Source organism: Myotis daubentonii, chromosome 11 (assembly GCF_963259705.1).
Source record: "Myotis daubentonii chromosome 11, mMyoDau2.1, whole genome shotgun sequence".
Lineage (NCBI taxonomy): Eukaryota > Metazoa > Chordata > Mammalia > Chiroptera > Vespertilionidae > Myotis > Myotis daubentonii.
Window position 1 is genome coordinate 31,572,250 of NC_081850.1, and position 18,425 is coordinate 31,590,674.

Below are 18,425 nucleotides of genomic sequence, written 5' to 3' on the forward strand. Positions count from 1 at the left end.
AGAGAAACGCATACCGAGACTCAGAGGAGGTGCAGTGCTGAAGTCAAATACTAAGGTGTGGAGTGCATGCAGAGCGGGCTGGTGGCTGAGGGCGCGGTTGGCGTTCTCAATTGGGAGGGAGTCGCAGACTCTGAGCTCCAGATCCGGGAGAGTCTTTAGGGACCCAGACTCAAACGGGAGAAGCAGGACTGTCTGGCTTCGGTTGGAACTTGAAGGCAGCTTTCTCTCCGAGGTTTGCAGCGGTTGCTGGGACTCAGAGAGGCAGAGCTCCTGGGGACGGGACTGAGAGCAACCATAACTGCTCGCTCTGGCCCACCCTGTTGATCCCGTGCGACCCGCCCCGCCCAAGCCCTGCACAGAGGCATTTGCCGGATAGCCTCAGGCAAAGGCTAGATTAGCACCTCCCTAGAGGACAGAAGTTCTCTCACTGCAGACACAGCTGATTCTCACAGTCAGTTGGCCTGGAGGTCAAACCCCTGCCAGTATTACCTACAACAATCTAGGCTTAACTACAACAAGACTGCGCATAAAGACCACTAGGGGTTACACCAAGAAAGCATAAAAAATGCGGAGACAAAGAAACAGGATGCAGATGTCAGAAATGGAAGATATAGAGCTCAAAACCACACTTTTAAGGTCTTTCAATAATTTTCTAAAACCTGCCGATAAATGTAGTGAGATGCTCAAGAAATCTAATGAGACCCTCGATGTTGTGATAAAGAACCAACTAGAAATTAAGCATACACTGACTGAAATAAAGAATATTATACAGACTCCCAACAGCAGACCAGAGGAGCGCAAGAATCAAGTCAAAGATTTGAAATGTGAAGAAGCAAAAAACACCCAACCGGAAAAGCAAAATGAAAAAAGAACCCGAAAATACGAAGATACTATAAGGAGCCTCTGGGACAGCTTCAAGCGTACCAACATCAGAATTATAGGGGTGCCAGAAGATGAGAGAGACCAAGATATTGAAAACCTATTTGAAGAAATAATGACAGAAAACTTCCCCCACCTGGTGAAAGAAACAGACTTACAGGTCCAAGAAGCGCAGAGAACCCCAAACAAAAGGAATCCAAAGAGGACCACACCAAGACACATCATAATTAAAATGCCAAGAGCGAAAGACAAAGAGAGAATCTTAAAAGCAGCAAGAGAAAGAATCTCAGTTACCTACAAGGGAATACCCATACGACTGTCAGCTGATTTCTCAACAGAAACTTTGCAGGCCAGAAGGGAGTGGCAAGAAATATTCAAAGTGATGAATAGCAAGAACCTACAACCAAGGTTACTTTATCCAGCAAAGCTATCATTCAGAATTGAAGGTCAGATAAAGAGCTTCACAGATAAGGAAAAGCTAAAGGAGTTCATCACCACCAAACCAGTATTACATGAAATGCTGAAAGGTATCCTTTAAGAAGAGGAAGAGGAAGAAAAAGGTAAAGATACAAATTATGAACAACAAATATGAATCTATCGACAAGTGAATCTAAGACTCAAGTGAATAAATAATCTGATGAACAGAATGAACTGGTGATTATAACAGAATCAGGGACATAGAAAGGGAATGGACTGACTATTCTTGGGGGGGAAAGGTGTGTGGGAGATGCGGGAAGAGACTGGACAAAAATCGTGCACCTATGGATGAGGACAGTGGGTGGGGAGTGAGGGCGGAGGGTGGGGTGGGAACTGGGAGGAGGGGAGTTATGGGGGGAAAAAAGAGGAACAAATGTAATAATCTGAACAATAAAGATTTAATAAAAAAAAATAAAGATCTACTGCATGAAAAAAAAAAAGAATTCTCAGAAGGGTCTTTTAAAAAAATAACTTTTTTTCCTGATCATAAAAATAAAACATGCTCATATGGAAACTGTAAGAAGGTGGTAAAGTTGAAAATCATAATCACCTATGATTACACTCTCCAGAGATCATCAGCAACATTCTGGTGTATTTTCTTTGAGGATTTTTCCCTTTGCATATTTATATTTTATATGTAATTGGGATCATACTGTATGTCCAATTTTGAGCCTGATTTTTTCCATGTATATATGAGGCCATTAAATACCCTGTGAAAACATGATTTTTAATAGCTGTGTGAATATTCATGGGGCCCTCTTCCTGGCTGCAGGGGTAGTGTCTGGTGGCCAGATCAAAGGAGCAGAGCTGCCACATCTGCCTGTGTGGTCAGGGTCTGGCACTGTGTTCTCACACCTCAGAGCAACATTTTGAGTAGGACATTGTCCAAAAAATCCCATCCTGAGTCTCCCGGAGGAAAAGCACTCTGAAAACCACTTTTTCATTAAATCATTCATTCCTTGTCACAACAAATATGTACTAAGTGATTCAGGCAGGAGGACAGTTTAGTTTGGATTTGAGAAGACTCGGGAGAAAGCTAATAGCTCTCTACAAGCTGTGAGTGAGGAGAGAATATTTTTTGGTGGTTTTTTTTGCGGGGTGGGGGAGGGTCAGTTTTGCTCTAGAGGTCACAAAGCAAGACTGGCTCGTATTTCAGAAGCAGTATTTATTTTTAAATAATCCTTTATTGTTGAAAGTATTACATATGTGCCCTTTTTCCCCCCACTGACCCCCTGCCCCAGTACTTCAGCACCTATTGTCTGTGCCCATGGGTTATGTATATATGCATACAAAGTCTTTGGTTGATTCCCCCCCTGCCCCCCTTCACTCTGAGATTCCACACTCTGTTCCATGCTTCAGAGGCACTATTTAGAATCCACACAAAGAAGTCAATGCTTCCTAATAATTACAGCAATAAATTGGTAGTGAGCTACCTTTCGCTTGCAGTGTTCAACAAAGGGCCTGAGAACCACTCACCAGGGGATGGCAGAGGAAACTGCCTAGAGTGGGTGGGAGTTTGAGGGTCACCGAGGAGGAGGGGGAGGGAATGGGGTGGGAGGGGACTGCACACTTACCCCTTAGCCAGGCTTATTCATACAGCAGCCCTGAATTGAGCCATGGCTACTCAGAACTTCTAGACAAGAGACATCTTGGCTAAGATTCTCTCATGGAAAGACCTGCCCACTGGAAATGACAGGCAGAGCTAGGATTATGGTTCTGAAATGTCCCAAGCCCTTGTCTAAGTGCTTTCTTTTTCACTGAAGTGGTGGGAATGGAGTATGCAAAAGAATGGGAGAAAGATCAGACACAGAGGACGGTTATTATTTCCCTTAATCCAGTCTCAGTCACTCTCTGGCTATACTCCCTTCGCTCTATATACCAGCTTCTGCTGTGGTCAAAGAAAGGGAGCATCTTTCTGGACCAACACCCCAAAGAGGAGACCTACTCATGCAGCACTACCTTACTTCCTAGTGGGCACACAGAAGATCTGCTTTAACTTAACCCAAATGGGTGAAGCAAAAAGTGTAGGATTAATTACGACTGGGCTGAAAACTAAGAATAGCTTGGTCTCCAAATGATACTGCCGTACAGAAATGACAGACTACCATGTAGTGTGGAGTTATGTAAACAGCTATTTCCCAGCTTCTGGCCTCACATTGCCCACACAGATAGTCTTTAAAGCCTGGAATCATAAAAGGAGAGCGTGTGTGTGCAGAAGAGTGGACAGCTGGCCGAGGCACATACCCATGCTTATAGTCAGAGCTGATTACGGACAACTGCATTTCTCCTCGCCAGAATCAGAGGAAGTCTATGAGAGCTCCTAGGTCAAATGCCCCCATTTTAAAGAGAAGGACCAAAAAATGAAATGACTTGCACAGAGTCACAACTCAGCAAGAGATGGGTACAATTTAACTTTGCATTTCACAGCCGGCAGTGCCGTTTTAAGCAAATGAGTAACATCTGGAGAGGATTTTAATGAGAGGATTAAAAAGGAGTACCAGAAAGGGGTGAAGGAAAACAAAAGGATTTGGGAGAACATGATTTGTCAAAAAATGTCAGCTCACATTACGTTAAATTCAGAAGAAGAGAATCCTGAAGTATATGTGTACAAATGAAGTAATCCGGACTGGCCTCAAAGTTGCAAATGTGCCTGAGCATCGCAATACAATGGGAGCAGTTGTACGCTATAAACCAGTGGTTCTCAACCTGCTGGCCCTTTAAATACAGTTCCTGATGTTGGGACCCAACCATAAAATTATTTTCGTTGCTACTTCATAACTGTAATGTTGCTACTGTTATGAATCGTAATGTAAATATCTGATATGCAGGATGGTCTTAGGTGACCCCTGTGAAAGGGTCGTTCGACCACTAAAGGGGTCGTGACCCACAGGTTGAGAACCGCTGCTATAAACACTTTCCATGTAAGCTACTGCTTCTATCTCTATTCATTTAACATGTCCTTCCTTTCAGGTTTAATGCAAATGCATAAACTTAAACAAGCATGTTCATAACAAACTGTCTCATGAAGAACAGGATGTAATTACTACCAGCCTCTTTCCTCACAGGCTAAATGGGAGACAGATAAATAAGATGGTTGAGGAGAGGATAATGCATCAATCTATTTACTCAACATTATTACCCCTACAGGGAAAGCAGAAATTTCCGAAACTCCCCAAATGATTCTTGTGTTGTCAAAAGACTGTCAAATCGAAATAATCTTAATGTGAAATTAAGGAGAATATTGCCGTTTGTAGCTTTCCAGACAAGAATGAAAATAGTATGTAGATAACACACCACTGTCAGATTTATCCAAACATGAGCTTTTAATTCAAAAGCTTAAGAATACATTAGAGGAAGGCAGTGAATTTGGCTTTACTGATCACACTCTAGCTTGGAATAAATGCCTGCTTCAGCATTACATTGAGGATTATTTTATGCCCTTTTCCTGATAAATAACAAACCTTTGAAATACTGACTACTCTGTTCTTTTTTATGCCAGATAGTAATCTTTCTTTAAAGCCCGATTCTTGCTATAATCTGATTTGCTTAATGAACACTGAGTAGTCCAGTCAATTAATATTTCATTTATGATAGTTTTTTCAATCTCCCTCTCCCCACCCTCCCGCCCCTGCCCCCCCCAAAAAAACCTCTGTGAGATTTTGTTAGCTTCCTGTTACTTTCCTTGAAACAAATACCCTTAGTATTAAATTGATACAGACTTGCATGTACTGGCAACTGTAAGCCAAAAATATGTCAAATGGGGGGAGGGAGCGCAGGATATATGGGTATATGAAACAGGGGATCGCTGGAGGTGTTGATGGAGCCAGAACAGCTAAGCCTGGCTTTTGTAGGTAAAAATAAGAGGTGGAGAACAAGCCCCCAGGGATGATACTGTGAAAAATAAACATGGAAGTACAGGAACATAAAAGGTGACAGTTTTGCCAACTAATAGTCTAAAACATCCATCACTAACAACTAATTAGCAGTAACATTAATAGTATCCAGAATGTGATTCCTAGATTTTTCGCTTTTAGCAAGTCAACATGATGCCAGGTGCATTCAAACCAACAAAGACCTGCACGCGTGTGCACGCACGCACACATATGTAGTTTACGTATGCATTTGAACACCTTGGGATATACAAGCAGCAGGTGGGACTGCACCCAGATGCGGGGTGCTACAGGACTACTTGTATTTTCATCTCAAACCCTTCAGTATTTCTTTTTTAAATATATCTTTATTGATTTCTAAGAGGAAGGGAGAGGGAGAGAGAGATAGAAACATCAATGATGAGAGAGAACCATTGATCGGGTACCTCCTGCACGCCCCCACTGGGGATCGAGCCTGCAGCCCAGGCATGTATCCTTGACTTGAATTGAACCAGGGACCCTTCAAGTCCGCAGGCCAATGCTCTATCCACTGAGCCAACCTGGCTAGGGCTGTATTTCTTGAACTTCAGCAGCCATGGGTGTATTATGCACAACACTATACATATGCAATTGTTAAATATTAGCTGCTAATTCTTGTTATTACTCCTAACCACACACATTTGTCTACCAACATGTCAGTGACCCCTCCCTTTAAACAAGGATATGAATTTAAAAAATAAGGGGTGTGCAGGACTCTGGAAGGGTATGCCATCTCCTTCAGAAAACGAGAGCTCTGTCCTGGCCAGGTAGCTCAATTGGTGAGAGCATCGTCCTGATATGCCAACGTTGCAGGTTCAATCCCCCATCAGGGCACATACAAGAATCAACCAATAAATGCATAAACAAATCAACGTGTGTGTTTTTTTTCTCTCTCTCTCTCTCAAATTAATTTAAAAAAATTAGCCCGGCTGGTGTGGCTCAGTGGTTGAATGTTGGCCTATGAACCAGAAGGTCAAGGTTCGATTCCCGGTCAGGTCACATGCCCAGGTTGCAGGCTCTATTCCCAGTATGAGATGTGCAGGAGGCAGCTGATCAATGATTCTATCACTGATGTTCTCTCTTTCTTTCCCTCTCTCTTCCTCTCTGATTTCAATAAAAATATATTTTTAAAAATTAAAGAAAGAAAAAAAAAGAAAATGAGCTCTTCCTAGGGCCCACAGCAGATGCATCATCCTTACGTGGTTCAAGATGTGGGAGCCCTGGGGTGGGGGCGCACAGACACTAAGGGCAAAGGGGAAGTAAAAGTCCCAGGGGAGGAGCCAAGGCTGCACGCACAGAAAACAGGGCTGGGCCATCTCAATACACGAGTGCTCAACAGAGCTATGGACTAAGGGAGCTCCGATGAGCTCCACAGTGAGGCCAAGTGTACGTATGTGTGGTTACCTCAGTTTAAATGTTTATGTGACAAGAGGAAAGCCCCATAAAGAGTTAAATATGACTCATCAATTTTGGTGGCCATATTGTCATGTTGAAGAATTACTTGGGCAAATATTCACTGTTTTATCAAATGGGTGAGAGTGAGGTAATTATGTGTGAGTGTGCGTGTGTGTTACAATATAGCCATTTAGAGATGAAAATGAAGGGCCATACTATTTTTGAAATATAGGATGTCTATTCTCATACGGTGGGGCATGGGCTTTCCACTCAGCCCCTTTCAACTCTGAGACAAAAAATAAAACAAAACGCCAAACCTAAGCTTTGGAAACTAGGGGTCTTGGAATGGCCCTAAATGCAATAAATGCAGTGAAGCTGGAGTGACATGGGAAGTTACCTTTCAGTCAAACCTGAGAACAGAGATCACTGACCAGAATGGGCAGGGTCACTGCAAGCCCAGAAATATTTTGGGTACATAATCCCCTCAACAAAGGAGCTCACTCTTTTGCCTCGTGGCTCTCCCACAGCCAGGAGGACCCCACATACAATGGACTAATGGACTGCAGCTGGGAATACAAACTAAGCTAGCCTGATGCTGGACTGGACACCTTCTCCAAAATGGAGCAAAAACTCGTCGCTGGCACTGATTTTAGCCTGTTAAAAGCAAAATGGGACTTCTTCCTTCGCAGGAAAAGGGAAATGGGACCCTAGAAACTCAGGATTGTAATTCCACAAGAAAAGCTTTTTACAATACCTCATTTCTCCTATGCAAGTCTCGGAAAATTCCTTTTCTCCAGATATCATAAGAAGCCCACTTTGATAAGCCAAGATGGGAACAAGTACCTCTCCCCACCAATAACAATTTTACCTTATCTCACTATAGAATGTCACCTATTGTTAATGGCACTCACATTCATTCACAGTTCTCTTAAAGTTCTTATTTCAACAGTGCTTCAGATATTGGTTACTTAGCATGCAATCACTAAAGCCTGATTTGTTATGTGCTAATCACTATTTTTATGGTATAAATCAGATAAACTGCTTTAGAAAACTTGATTTTATCTGTAATTTTCCCCACCCCCAAAAGAGAATATCACATATAAAGGAATTATTGGGTCACATTATTCTTAATTAAAGGCTAAAAAGGGTAAATATCAAGCATGTTTTAAAAACAGTTACCTATACATATATCCTGAGAACTATAATACTGGAAATATGCATAATTTAAAACCCCCTTCCCTTTTGACAAAGTATTTGTCATTAATTTGCAAAAGTCATCTTTTTCAAGCACAGATCACATAAGCATTATTTATTAATGGAAAATCCTACTCAGACCTGAAAAACCATGTATAAATCATTATACAACACACTGTACTATTATAACATTTAGAGGAGTTAAACATTCTTTATGTTTAATGGCCCTAGATAAGATATCTAAATCATAGAAGACTTAAAAACGTCAATATCCTCCATTTTATAGAAGCCAAGAAATCAGATGGTGCAAAGCAGTTGATTTACAGAAACACACACAGCCAACAAAGGTTAGAGCAGGTCATAGCTTCCAAGTTTTCACCCACTTCTTAGCAGAGAGCATTTTCTGACTGTGGAAAAGATTAAAATGTGAAAGAAAAAAAATGTACCCAACTCAATCTCTTTCCACGTTTCCTTATATCATTGTCCTCCCTTTACCCACATACTCTGATCTCAAAATATAATTTGTTTAGTAAAACAAAAGGCCAGATTTAATACTGGTTCTGTGTCACCTGATAAAATCAGCTAAATTCTTTCAAATAAGATGTGAAAAGGAAATAATAAAATGAGGGCAGTGTCAGTTCATCACTAAATAGACAGTATTGACTTCTCCTAGATGTATTTGTCAAATAATAACCTAAGATCACTCTATTACCAAAGTAATTTAAACCCTATGGTCAAATAGGAACACACACTCTGTTAATTTATAAGCCCAATATCTTCAGGGATGTGTTATCAATGTATATGCTATATCCTGGTTGGGTAGAGGGTCTCAGGTCCTCAGTCAGGAAAGTGCCGCTAGGGCACCACTCCTGAGCAGTCAGATGTCATGTGCGCCATTCCTGAAGAACCCCCAACCAACAAAGTTTTCAGAGCCTTCCCTGGCAAATTTCCATTGATTCTAGAAAAACCGTGGTAGGGGCTGGGAGGAAGGAAGGTAGTTAGGGGCATCAGTCTGGAGGAAACAGAACAGATGGTCTGGGATGAGGTACAACTTCCACCTGACTTGAAAATCGGGGCACCTCAACCCTGATATGCCCGGAGAGATCTGAAAGTGCTTCCTGGGGTCCCAGGGTAGAGACTGCTGCTGGGAACAACTCTTTTCTTAGTTTCCCAACCCTGCCCCTCAGATGTTTTCCTTTGTCTCCTTCCCCTACTCGCAGTGGGAACAGGAAGCTGTTTGTGTGAAATCTCACACAGGCACTGTTTAATCGAACAAGCAGGAACCAAGTTCTGAGAACACATCTTCTGCAGCGGTTCTCAACCTGTGGGTCGCGAACAATGAAAATACATCCTGCATATTAGGTATTTACATTACGATTCATAACAGTAGCAAAATTACAGTTATGAAGTAGCAACGAAAATAATTTTATGGTTGGGGGTTACCACAACATGAGGAACTGTATTAAAGGGTGACAGCATTAGGAAGGTTGAGAACCACTGTAACATTAAGACCAGAAAAGATAGCAAAAACTACTAGACGGTGAAGAAAATGAGGGGAAAATAATGGAGGCTCACAAGTTTAAGCAATGTGTTTTAAAAACACCTGAAAGAAAAAAATCAGCTCTAAGAACTTCAGTTTGCACCATACAGCCCACAAACTTAAGGCCTTGACAATACATCCCTACAACCCTGAAGAATATAGTTCTCATGCTTCTTCCACACATCAGCCGAGGCTGAAAAATGCAGCGAGTCCTCGTGGAAATTGCAGTGATGGACTCTTGCTGTCGAGTCTCTAAATGGTCCTGTTTCTCTTCGCATGCCCACTGGTGAATGTCAAGTGCTCATCCTAGAACTATCTAGAACCCGATGCACCAGCCTCCTTTCTGAAAATGAGCTCTAAGTTCAGGCTTAGAAAGGAACCTGTCATCACTCTGGGGTCAGCATGGGCTGCCAGAGCTTAAAAGGGGGCCCGGAATCTCTATGCTCCTAGAGTTCTCTCGGGTGGGCAACTTCCATTCCCATCAAAATTGTAAGAGACAAAAAATTCATCAGGAAGTGTGTCGCAATTTTATAGACCGACAGGTGGAGGCTCATGGCAATACATCTTTTATTACCGCCCCTGACAGCTACAGATTGCATGCTGAGTGTAACTGGGCTGATACACACCTTCTGCAGGTGCACCGTGGAAAGGAGAATTTTTGGACATTTTTCTAGCTATCACAGATAAAGGTATGGAAATAAATTTCCTGGTAGTCCAAAGAATGTTTCTCTCTACAGCTTCAAATACACTCTCTAGTCTCGTAAGCCTAACATGGGCATTTTAATGCTTGGTAAACTTATTTTAAAACACGACAGGCCGGCCTGCATGAAAGGTTCTCTTCTCTGGGTTTAGAAAATGATTTGTAATCAGTGATTCTATATACAGGGAATGTGAATTTCCTTACTAAAGCATCAGGCTTCAAAAGGGAAGCTATTCATGACATACATAAATCGTTGGGATGATTAAACTTGATATTCTAAATCTGATTTTCATAGTTAGACAACTGAAATTGTGCTATACCCGTACAGCAGTTCTAGCTAGCAAGCACCACAGCTTAGAGAAGTTCATTCTTCAGTAGCCAGTAACACTGATGTCACACTGAATTTGGGAAAAGAACCTTCCCAGCAGCACTCACACCTGATAAGCACGTTGGGTAAATTAGTGTAGATGAATATCAAAAGTAGAAGTGGGACAATCACAGCAATTAAACCACATGGCCTAACAATGATGGTGTAAACATACTTACATTATATCAGATAGGGGAATCAATATAATTTACATGTACTTAATTACAGTCATCCAATATGCCTTAAAGTTAAACACCAAATTCCCCGATCTCAAACTGAAGTCTAGGTGACATACTATAATGGCATTTAATTGTACAGCTTTCATTAATTTCAGTGAGAAGCACAGACCCCAACCACCCTTGCATAACCCTTTAAAAGCTGGCCTTAAACCCCATGAGTTCACCTTGTGGAGCCTGGACAATGACCAGGACTAAGTGCATGGCTAATGGACTGGATCGACAGAGTGCTACAAACCGGCTGAAACAACGTGGCCACTGTTTCATCGAAAAGGAAATAATCCTCTGCCACAGAGTCCGCCCGGCCCCACAAGGTAAAGAGTCTTCTAAAGTGCATCAGGATCAGACATTTGTGATGATTAATTTATGTGTCAACCTGATTAGGCTGCGGAGCAGCCGGATATTTAGTCAAACATTACTCTGGGTGAGTGTGTGAGGGCGTTTGGATGAGTTTAATATTTGCGTTGGTTGACTGAGTAAAGAGTGCCATCCCCAGTGTGAGTGGGCCTCAGCCAATGAACTGAAGGCCTGAATAGAACCAAAAGGGTGACCTCAGCCTCCTCCAGAAAGAGAATTCCTCCTGTCACCTGCCTTGAAGTGGGGCTCGGCTTTTTCCTGCCTTTAGACTCTAAATGAAAAGGGCTCTTCCTGGGTCTGAAGCCTGTGGCCTCACACCACACCTGCACACCTATCTCCTGGTTCTCAGCTTCCAGACTCAGATGGAACTGCACCATTGGCTCGCCAACAGCAGACCTTGGGACTTCTCAGCCTCCATAACCACATGAGCCAATAAATCACACTCTTACACACTTTTAATATATTTATTGTATTAATAAATACAAACACACTGATTGGTTTGTTTCTCTAGAGAACTCTGATGGATACAATATTTTAAGGGAAAAACATCTCCCTATAGAGCCATCCAAGATGTCCTGGGAATGCCTCACTTAGCACCAAGATAACAAAGAGCAGGAAGCCAACAAAGGGCGGGATTACTAGAAAGTAGGTGAAATTTGAAAACACAACATGATTGAAACCTTCCTACTTGGTGTAAGAGGCCTGAAACAAGTAACCAAAAATATTAGACATGGGATGGGGTGGGGAGAAATATACAGGGAGGAAGGATTGGATGAAAGAGAGAAGGCCTGCTTGCAGATGACTATCATATTTTTCTCCTGAAGAAATTAACAATCACACATATTCAGGTAGGTCCCCCTCCAATCTATGCCCCTCATCACTGCACATGCTGTCCCTCCCTTCAAGGGTAGGGCTCTGACCACACACATGTGCCTACATAAACCCCCCAAACCTTAGCCGAATATACTAAGTAATGCTAAATAAGCTGTACAAAATTTTGCTTTTCCATTCCTGTTGATTTCAGTGCCATGGTGCTTCTGAACAATCTTACACATTTTGGAGCCAGTGTTCTCACAACACCCACATGTACTTAGAAGCAAACTTAAAGTTTCACAGAGAGTCGAAGCAGACAGTGTCAAAGGAAAATTTATGGAATTTCAGAAACTTCCAGGATCACAGACACTCTTTTCCAATGTACAAGTTAAAGACGTTCCAGAGAAGCTTACACCTGGCCGGCTGTGTGTACAGATGATGTGCTGTAGATTGGGCACCTGAAACCTGTATATTTTGTTAACCAGTGTCACCCAATAAATTCAACAAAAAGGAAAAAACAAACCAAAAACTGGCTGGGTGTACGAAGGCTTGTGAAGTGAAAGGGAAGTTAGGACTCAATATGTCCTAACACGGACAGAGACCTAACTATTTGCTCAGGTTTGGGGATTAGTGCTTAGAGGTCTTTTATCACACCCCACAATGCTCCCCACCCAAGTTTTCTCTCTTTTGCTGGCTCAGGATTCACAGTTTGCACAAAAGAAGGCTGATTCTGAAGTGAGTATTTTGCCTAGGCAAGGCTGGCCACAGCCATGGGCCTTGGTCTCCTGTACATGGTCAGGCCTTTCATGGCCTTGCAAACCCCTCTCCTCCTGCTTCAAATTTCCTTTCTTCCTAGGGGTTAAAAACACATGTTCTAAAGCCAGGCGCTGGGACTAAATACTCTTTCTGACACTTGCTAGTTATTTATCTCTTTGTGCCTCAGTTTTTTCAGAAACAAAATGTGGAAAATAGTAGTGCCTAACACGTAAGGTTGTAAGGAGAAAATGAGTCCACACACATTAGGTTTCTGAAGCAGTCCTGACCTTGGACATGTCAGTCAGTGTCAGCCCGACTAACCCTGGGGAGTCTCCTACTCATTCTTCTGGACCCAACAGGTGATAAGCGGCACCAGGTTTATTCATGGTATTGATCACACTTATGGAAAGCACCCATTTACTAGCCTGCTTCCTCCCCCAACTGAGCAGGAATCGCACCTTCTTTCTGGTTATTTTGCCAGCTCCCAGTGTGATGCTTGGCACACAGGTACCCAGTGACTGTGCATTGAGTACCCAAAGGGACAACCTACTCTGACCAGTTAAGCATATTACCCAAGGGCTGCAGTTTATGTGTGGCGACGGCAATGCAGCAAAGTGAAGCTCCAGTTAGAATTTTGCAAAGAAGCACAATTCACCCTCTGGTGTAGGATTAAGTCCTGGGATTGTTAATTTGTCTACCTTCATTTGCTTTAAAACCTTCCAAATATGGTCACTTGTGTTTACAAACGTGTGTCTCTTAACAGCATAGAGAAGTAAGCATAAAAAGCTGACTAAGTCAATGTTCCTTTGGCCCCAAGAGACTGAAGATCTAGAAATATCTATGAGCAATCTCATATGGTCACCTGTAATTATCAACTGCACATAACACATAGTTATTACTATCAAGTCATTAAAAAACGACCTTCTAAGTACAAAGAGCAAAGCATCAGCAGACCTAGAACAAGGCAGAAGTTACAAATACAATATTGAGGCCTGGCTCCCCCAAACCATACTTCCCTTAAGCACATAAGGGTAACAAAATGACCACTAGACTAACCCTGACCCGTTATGTGGTTGATCTCCGTTTCAAAAACCCTTCCACGAAAATTGTTCTTCTTTAGAAACATCCTGCTAGAAACAGGCTCCTGAGACATATTCACCTGATCCTCTGAGTAACTCCCAAGGGTTCATTGAGGGGACCGAGGAAACAGGACAGAGACAGGTAGATGGATGCGCATGTGTGTGTGCGCACACACACACGTATGTTCATTCCAGACCACAGTTAAGAAACTCAGTATAAGTCACAGCCCTTTTTCTGAGTGACTTTTGGCACTGCTGTATGAAACATCTGCCAGATCACAGATGCCACTGTCAAGTCAGGTTAGTAAAAGCCATGTTCTTAAGTTAAGCACAGAGAAAAAGAAGTAATAAAGGTATTCAAATGTGCTAACTGTAACAGTAAAGAATAGGTGAATTTGCATTTTGTGTTCCCTGGCCCCATATATTTCTCATTTAATTAAAAGAATTTGAGGAGATGAGTCTCCACTTACCTGACTACTATTTAGGATGATGAAGGCTAAGGAACATCCTAGAAAACAATATTTATTCATGGTGGGAAAACAGCACATCTGAATGAAATAATAAACGAAAGAGCTACTACCAAAGTCAGAAGAAAGATTCCTGAAAGGTTCAGCTGCTTTAGTTACACCAAAAAGTAAACTGGGGACATGCACCCCAGGAACTTACTTACCACAATATCCTCAGGGAACGTGTCTCTGCTGAAGGAGCCATCGTCAAACATGACCTCGTAGAAGGTCTGCGATGTCACAGCGATCACTCTGCAGCTGTAGTAGCGGGTGTTGCGGTGCTTTGTGATGACGGTCTGCCCCACAGAGATGCCCCTCTCGCCAGCCTTCAACTTCTAATGAGGGGTGGAGGCAGAAAAGAGAAAAGAAAGAGGAAAAAGAGAAAAGGACAGAAATAAAAGAAATATTTTTTTAAAAAAACAGTAATTGGCTTAGTAATATCATTTTTTATTTTTTAACGTTTTATTGGGGAATATTCTCAGACTTAAAAGTTGTAAGGATATGAATGGTACAAGAGCACCCATATATTCTTTGACCCTTTATCTATTCCTATTAGCATTTTACCATTTTCTTTATTTGCATATTATACTTCTATTTTATATATGTGTATATTTAAGTATTATATACAAATTGTGTGTGTGTGTGCACACACGTGCGCGCACGCCTGCATACTATCCCCTCACCACCAACCATTTGAGCTTTACTAGGCTTTTATTCATAAATACATCAGTGTGTGTTTTCTAAGAAGAGGTGTTCTCCTTTACATAACCACAGTTACATAACAGTTACAGTTACTAATGTTAGTAAATTTAACATCAACATGTCCGATCCTCTACAATGCATATTCCAATTTTGTCAACTGAGCCAAGACTCAGGGCCCCCAAGCCCCTGGTCCCCACACTCCAGTGCAGGACACAGTCAAAGGTCAAACACTATTAGTCGCCACAGCTCCTGAGCCTCCCTTAATCTGGAACATTTCCCCAACCTTCCTCTGTCCTTTATGATAGCGATACTTTTGAAGGATACACTCCTCCCTCCCCCTGCTTTGTGAATAGAGCACTTGTCTGATGTTTCCTCGTGATCAGATCCAGGTTGTATGTTCCGGGCCAGAACCCCACACAGGTGATATTGTGTTCCACTCAGGATGTCACATCTAGAGGCACATGCTGCTTGTCTGCCTCTCCATGGGGATGCGAATTTTTATCATGGTCAAAAGTATGGTCCAATTTCTCTACTTCATAATCACCCTTTTCTTCTATTACTAATAAACAATCTGTGGGAGAACTTTAGCACCACACATCTATCCTGCACACTTATGCTTGGATTTAACATCATGGATGAGCCTTGCCTGATCCAGCTTTACTATGAGGAAGGTGAGAACTGCAAATACTGCATTTCACTATGACATTTGTTCCTTTGTGCCTGTTATTTTAACACTGGGTTTACCATCTTACAGAGACAGTGGTTTGGCTCTGAATCCTAAGCTCTGCTTCTTTAGCTACATGATCTTGGAGATGTTACTTAGCCTTCCTCAGCCTCAGTGTGCTTATCTACAAAATGGGGATATTTATGTGGAAGGTCTGCTATAAAATAGGATGAAGTACATAAAATACCTAGACTCGTAGGCAATTTGTTCTCAGCAAATGTGAAATGGCTTCATTTTGGGAAATGAAGAACATACCAGAGACCGGGTCAGTACAACTCCTCCCTCCTTACTCAGCAATCAGTGTGTATGCCTGTGCAGCATTCTGATTTCACATGACAAAGCTTAATCCAGCTCCAAATCATCGCTGTCCTGCTCTTCACTGCATCCACTCCTGACTCTAACTCTTGTCATAGCACACAGCTATGGTCCTTAGGAAGGAAGGCATAGTGTGGTCTTCTCCCCACACTGCCCAGGCTCCCAGAGCCTTGTTTCTCTCTCACTTAAAGCCCTGGCCAAATGTCACTTTCATGTACTGTCCCTCCTAGGACAGGGCACCTCCTACGACAGGGCACATCCACAGGACAGCACTAGGACCTATCTGTCTTTTTATCCATGGCATTCAGCAGGGTGTGTACAACGCTGTTGCTGAATAATGAATGAATGAATCAATCAATGAACAAAAATGAATGAATGAACTATAAAGATGGGTACAAACACATTTTCAAAATAAGGGAGAATTTGATTCATTCACTGTTTAGAAACTGGCAAAGTAAAAGCGAGTTTCAGGAAGACGTTCTCTTTCTGGGGGTAAGGAAGCATGTATGTCAGCAGTGGGAGGGAATAAAGGAGGTTTACGGTGAAATCCACAGCGTGTGGTAAGTGAAAGCAGCCAGTCAAGGGAAAGAAAAGTGATATAGACTTGACAAAGAAAAGGTTGACTCCAGACCACAACCATTTTCTTCCTACTTAGGACGTGAAATCTATGCAAATTGACTGGTTGGAAAGATGGCCAGCACATGTATTAAATATAGAGCCTTCATCTAAATAAAAATATTCATAAGCTTCAAGCATGACCATTTTATGGGAAGTACTAAGGAAAATAGATTTTTTCATAGTGATATTTTGATAGGATTTCTGATTTGTTTTTGTAAGAAAAATTTATTGATAAGCATACCCCATAACTGATCATACATCCTCAAAAGTATTTCCTGTCAGAAAAGCCCATGAGTCTATTGATGTTAAGAATGTTATTTCTGATCAGGGAAGACAGATTTATGCAAGGGGGCTCCATCAGATTAAAGAAATGGCCATGGTATTTCGAAGATCAGTATGCAGGCTAAGACTGTGAAAGTCAAATTTTTTTTAATATGCACTAAGCAGAAATACCTGTTGTTGTTTTTATTTGTTTTTAACACAACTTCTTTCAAAGAAAAGCTAAAATCAGTCAGTTTGAGATGCTGGGGATATGAAAAAAATATTAAGTAAAAAAGTGTTCTAGAAATTCTACAAAACAAATGTTCAGAGAGCTCCTAAAAAATAGTAACACATCTAGAGTTTCCAACACATGTCAATATACATGAGAATTAAATTCTCCCCCAACAACTCTGTGAAATAGTTATTTTCACTAAATAGATGAAGTAAGTGAGATATAAAGTCAAGTGACTTTTCCAAGGTCTCCCAGTTGGTGACAGGCTGAAATGGGGCCCAGAAACAAGTTCTCTCCCATTACCAGTGCCTCGATATCATCAACCAGGAGAGTAAATGTGGAAAGAAATCAGAGGAGAAATAAAACCAACCCAGAAATTAGACTGATGGTATTTAAGCAGTTTCTTAAAGAACTTTTATTTTCTTTTTCTTACTTTTTAAACTATGATTTATTGAGTTTCTACCTCCTCTGTTCTACATACGTTCTAAGGAACTTCTCATATAAAAATTCATTTAAGCCCGACCAATGTAGCTCAGTGACTGAGTGTCAGCCTATGAACCAGGAGGTCATGGTTCCATTCCCGGTCAGGGCACATGCCTGGGTTTCAGTCTGGATACCAAGTGGGGGGCATACAGGAGGCAACCGATCAATGATTCTTTCTCTCATCATTGATGTTTCTCTCTCTCTCCCTCCCTTTATATAAATATATAAATAAAAAGATTTAAAAAGATTTTTAAAATTCATTTCATCTCCCAAGTATCTCACAGTATTGAAATAGCCACTAGGATTTGAAGCCTATCTCGTGATGAAAAATGCAGAAATAATAACATATGCTCTCGGTTTCCACATATACATACACATGACATGCACATACACACTGAAGTTAAGTTGCAAAAATGCCCACCAATCTTCACTCTTCCCTTTTCCCACATCCTTGCAATGTGACTTTGCAGCTCCGGCTATCAAGAGCTGAAGTCTATTTCCCCACCCTTTGATCTGGGGTAGCCTTGTAGCTTAGCCTGCTTTGGCCAATAGAAGACAGTAGAAGCAATAGTATGTCAACTCAAAGCCTTTTGCTCAAGAATCCTTGTACATTTCTGCTGTCTCTAAAGGGGCCCTAAATTCTGTCATGTGAACAAACTCAAGTTACTCTGCTGGCATATGAGAGATCACATTGACCAGAGCTAAGGCCCTAGACATGTGAGAGAATCCATCCAAGAGAAGAACTGTTCTGCAGCTGACCACAGATGAATGAGGCAACCAGCCTGGAACAGAAGAACCACCTGCTGATCCCAGCCTAAACTATGACATACAGAATCACCAGCCAAAGAGTTGTCATTGCTTTAAGCCATTAAGTATTGTAATG

At 41.7% G+C, this 18,425-nt stretch overlaps 1 protein-coding gene across 6 annotated transcripts in view; it reads right to left on the bottom strand.

Moving 5' to 3' along the window:
- Positions 1–18,425, bottom strand: part of KDM4C (lysine demethylase 4C) — a 337,267-nt gene that overhangs the window by 20,795 nt on the left and 298,047 nt on the right. For 5 of the 6 annotated variants that reach the window (XM_059656697.1, XM_059656696.1, XM_059656699.1 and 2 more), the window contains one exon: positions 14,372–14,542. In XM_059656697.1, the coding sequence (XP_059512680.1) occupies positions 14,372–14,542 (171 nt within the window). Of the gene's footprint in view, positions 1–14,371; positions 14,543–18,425 lie in introns of those variants that run through there. The other variant, XR_009447593.1, reaches the window with a different exon arrangement.